The 5,000-nt window shown below is 47.6% G+C and overlaps 1 protein-coding gene across 3 annotated transcripts in view; it reads right to left on the bottom strand.

Moving 5' to 3' along the window:
* Window positions 1–5,000, bottom strand: part of nav3 (neuron navigator 3) — a 165,691-nt gene that overhangs the window by 91,092 nt on the left and 69,599 nt on the right. For all 3 annotated transcript variants that reach the window (XM_031583052.2, XM_031583053.2, XM_031583054.2), the window contains exon 6: window positions 513–581. In XM_031583052.2, the coding sequence (XP_031438912.1) occupies window positions 513–581 (69 nt within the window). The remainder of the gene's footprint in view (window positions 1–512; window positions 582–5,000) is intronic.

Here is a 5,000-nt window from a genome sequence, read left to right as displayed (position 1 = left end):
ATGTGGACTTAAATATCACATGTACACTAAAATAACTCGTTCATACAACGTATTTCTTATTTAATAAATATCATTAAGTAAATCATTAAGGGTTGGGTCAGTAACCCAAACAAATCAAATATCTCCATGGGCAAATGTTCTGATGTGTTGGCGGTGGGGGTGGGAGGGGGTGTGAGCGAGGCCAGAGTGCAGCTGGGCTGCGGACGATGACCCCTGACAACCGACGGTGAGACTCCAGCGGCTCTCCTGGCTCCCTCTGAGCCCCAACAGATCACTTCCCATCAGTGCTCTTCATCAAGCTGATACAAGCTGGCTGCTCCTTCATGCCAGACGCACTGGAGTCCCAGCATAATACGCCAGGCAAATTCAATGTGATCTGGCTATAGCTCAACAAACAAAACTCATGAGTACACACACACACAACACACACACACACACACACACACACACACACAACACACACACACACACACACACACGCAAACACACAGCGCATAAAAGGCTTCCCGTACCTTGTGTTCTTCTTCTGGCTGGCTCCTATTCCACTGTGGCTGGGTGGGCTTGCATATCGCGCCGTGAGACTGCGGAGACGACACAGGGGAGACAGAGAGAGGAGAGAGAGAAAGAGAGAAAGAGAGGGATACAGGAATGAGGTCGTCGTGTGGCTGACTTCTCCCTAAAACTGTGGTATCTTTCATACACACCAGTAATGCAATAAGGAGAGAGGGCAGCCTCCACTCACTGAGTCAGTGTAAGCAGACAGGGAGCACAAGACTGGCAGTGTGTGTGTGTGTGTGTGTGTGTGTCTGTGTGTGTGTCTGTGTGTGTCTGTGTGTGTGTGTGTGTGTGTGTGTGAGTGTGTCTGTGTGTTGCATGTGTGTGTTCGATCGCACACTGCTTCACGTGACACACCACACATCTCAATTAGCCCCCCACACATACACACATGTGTGTGCTGTGAAACGGCTCACGTCTATCACGTTTACCTTCAACTGCCAGGCAACTGCACCCCCCCCCCTCCCCCCCAGCTCCCACTGTTTCCAAACATCCTGAAAATGCCTCTAATCAATTAAGAATGACCTCCAAAAAGGAAAAACACATAACTACAAAGAGAGGGAGGGAGAAATACCCATAGGGGGAATAGGAAAATTCCTACAGGCCCACACTCACAATTTACAATAGGAGACTCATTCTCAGTCATGTCGGGAGCGTGGCCCCAGAGGCCGGCGGATTTTATGGCACGTACCCGTTTCTCAACAGGAAAGCGGGAGAGGAAGCTCGAAAAAGCACAAAAGACAAACACCTCACCTAAATCGCATCAGTGCAGAGGGCTGCGGGCCCAAGGGTTGGTGTGAGAAGCGTGGGCTTTTCTGAGGCGGTCGGAAAACCCGCAACAAACAGGCACACACACACACACACACACACACACACACACACACACACACACAGAGACATCCTGTTGAGGATTATACCTTCAGCCTGTGCGAGCTGATGTTCTACATACTGCCCAAAATGACAGAAGTGATTAAGAAAGCGACAGAAGAAACGTACGACCTCCGGCAGAGGGGGCCGAGCAGATTTGCGCTTGAAGGCCACCCATAAGTCAAAGCAAACAGTAGATCACACAGACAGCAGGAGTCACGTACCCTCCCTTACACCGCAAACCTCTCTGAACGGATACCGGGGGGCTTATTGCTAAATCATCTCCCTAGCGGCTTACCCGTGTGAAGACTGCCTTGACGAGTGCAGAAGAAAAACCAAGGCCAGGGCACGAGACCAGCTGGCAACCAATCCCCCCTGCACCCCCACCTCGACCCAAAATGAAAACTTTCTTGGCTGCTTTTGAGATTTATTCATTAATTAGTTAGCATGTGTGTTTGTTTTGTTCTGTCTGGCAGAAGCTGCCATCTGAGAGTGATCTTCTAAAACATGCAACATGCCACTAAGTCTGTCTGTCTTTCACAGCCTTCTCTCTAATATTTCATTCATAAGTTAACGTGTTTGTTTTGTTTTGTTTTATCTGGCGCAAGCTGCTAACAAAAGGGATTTCTTAAGACACGTGTCCTGACAAAAAAAGTCAGTCTCTTTGTCAGACTTCTCTTTAGTGCTGTATTCTCTGTGGTCTCTTTAGACTCATGAGCACTGTTTGTTTGTTTGTTTGTTTGTTTGTTTGTTTGTGTGTTTGTTTTGTATTGTCTGGTTGGAGCTGCACTGGTGTCACTTCTCTGAGGGCTCCCAGTTAGCGGTGTGCGTGTGAGGGGCTGGATGGAGCAGCTGTTGCTGAGGTCTCCCTGCAAGGTCAGGACAGGAGGACGATCAGAGAGAGGGGGCCCAGAGAGAGATGACAGATGGAGGGAACACGAGAAGGTGAGACACAGCAAGGACTCATCAGAGAGGAGGAAGAGGAAGAAGAGGAGGATGAGGAAGTGAAAGAAGAGGAGGAGGTGGAGGAGGACGGCTGGGAACGGAGAGCTGCAGCAAACATCACTGTTGCTCTATTATCTCTTTTTCTTGATTTTCATTTCTATTCATGTCTTTCTGCACCATGTCTCTCCTTTATCCTTTTCTACACTGTTTTTCATAATGCACGGCGTCTCTGGATTTACAAAAGCAGAGTGCATTAGAACATGGCATTTGACATACGCTATTTAGCTAGGATCAATGACAGTAGTCTCAATTCTCTCCTCATCAGACTTCAATACACTGAGCAGGCTGTTCTCGCTGGGCCAGATCTGAACACACCCTTCCCTTATGCGTAAATCTTCTATTTAGGGAAGGAGTGAAGCCCAGAATGCAGTATCAGTATGACAGCATAACAGCCAGCATTGATATCTAATATCAGAATAAATAACATTGACACATACACATATACACACGAGTCATTTCCTCAGGCGCTGTTTTCAGAGCGTGTGCGTGAGAACACGAATACGAGCGGGACATTCTCAGCGCTTTCTGAAGTATATCAGAGGCAGTCGGTGACACCATTCTAACTCGACTATACAGCCACAGCGAGTTACGCTACATGTTACCAACTCTCGCTAACTTCCCTCAGAACTGACCTCTCGCTGCTTCTCGCAGAACTGACCCTAGCATATAATAGCGATGAAATATTTAGCTGCTGATTTCTAAGCCCAAGGAAGTCCCACAGACAGTATTTTTAGCTAGAACATCCATTAAAGTGTCAGCTATCAGAATGTAAAGATAGCTAGTTTAAGGTGTCTGCAACAATATCACAGCAGCTTTACCTTGCAACACTGTAATTCGCTGCAGTCATTAAGATAATGTACGGTGCTAGGCTCCATCTGATTTTCATGGACAGCACAAAGCCCAAGCTAAACCCAGGCCAGTTATGTCATCAACTCACAAGGAAGTCAACCCAATTAAAAGTCAGAGCGATAAAAAAAAAAAAAACACTACTCCTGTTGTGGTTCCCGTCGAGAATTACCTCCGAGGCTAATGAGCTTCGGCTGAAATGGGCCACGTACCCGCGGTGACAGGTCTGCTTATCCACAGGCCATTAACAAGAAGCTGAATGAGGAGAGAGTACGAGGCCGAGTTATCGCCGGCGCTAATTGACCTCTGAGAGATCCATTATGCTTTCGGTGAGCTCCCCCCCCTGCTCCCATCCGAGTTACACAAATGAGCTGATGCTTGAAGGATAGCAGGAAGGAGACAACGCAAGAAAAGAAGCAGAAAAAGAAAAGAAAAGCAAAGGGAAGAGTAAAGAAAGAAGGAAATAGTGTATAAACACGAAAGAGAGACTACATTACAGTCCTTTAGAAAACTGAGGCCAAGAGGCAGAGGCCAGGCGGAGGAGGCTGTGTGAGAGATGTATAGCGTGTGACAGAGGGGTTAATAAGTACTGTAACCAAAGACACCCCCCCCCCCCCCCCTCCGCACACCGACTCCTCTCTGCGGTAGCTCCGACTGGACTGCAGCGAGCGAGCGAGCGAGCGGCCAAGTCTCAGCTCAAACGCCAGAGAGATTAATAGAGCCCATCATCCACACCTAATGCTGTTGTTTTATTTTGTGCTCGTGATGGTCGAGCTGTGCGTCTCATTCGCTCTTTTCCGGAGGAAAATACTCTTTTGTGCAGTTTCACCCTTTCTATTTCTTTCCTTGACTGCACTTCTCACACGAACTTCAACCTCTCGCAGACTTCAACACTACAAAGAGACACTGCATCATTCTTCCGAGGGTGACAACTGTCCATTGAGTCAGTGACATGTTGTCAAGTTCAACGTAACAAACAGACCCAAAAAAAGACTTGCCTATTCGGGATCAAAGTCGGAGGGCTACACCATCCCACGCAGTGACCCCACACACACACACATACACACACACACACACACACACACACACACACAGAGCTATGTGTGTCACTGACTAATGCCACCAGCTGATGGACAATGGCGAGACAGAGGCCCAACCGTTGACAACACACATTAAGGTCCGTCCACAGCAGATAAATCAGAAGTGCAGCGCTCTCTGACATGACTGATAGGACGCCGCATTCCTCCTCTCAATTCTTACTCACTAAGTTTTTCTTACTCTCTCTCTCTCTCTCTCTCTTTGCCCCTGTCCTTGTCTCTCGCTCCCTCTATGTCACACAAGCTGATAATAACAAACAGAGGCACAACATTGTGTCCAATACACATTCAAACTGAGGCTCAGACAGACTAAATGCAGGGGCAACTATAACAAACTGCGTGTCTAAGCAGAAAGAGTGGACCGCCTCAACTTAAACAGGTCACTCACACATTTTCAGGTCAATTAGACTGTGTTTGCAACACATAGTATCATGGCATGATAACCATAGCACCATCAACAGCTCAACATAGGAACGGTGGCAGAACACGAAGGAAGAGGCTAAGTCATCTGCAATAAGCCGATCGTACACTCAACAGGTTAGCAGCCAAAAGTGACGTACCGTTACAGCATGCAAGACTGCATACCTACCTGCCAAATCCAAGCGAGTAACACTTCATTCTCAAAAAAGC

This window comes from Clupea harengus, chromosome 16, assembly GCF_900700415.2.
Source record: "Clupea harengus chromosome 16, Ch_v2.0.2, whole genome shotgun sequence".
Classification (NCBI taxonomy): Eukaryota; Metazoa; Chordata; class Actinopteri; order Clupeiformes; family Clupeidae; genus Clupea; species Clupea harengus.
The sequence above is the reverse complement of the archived record's forward strand: the minus strand, read 5'-3'. Positions and strand labels throughout refer to the sequence as shown.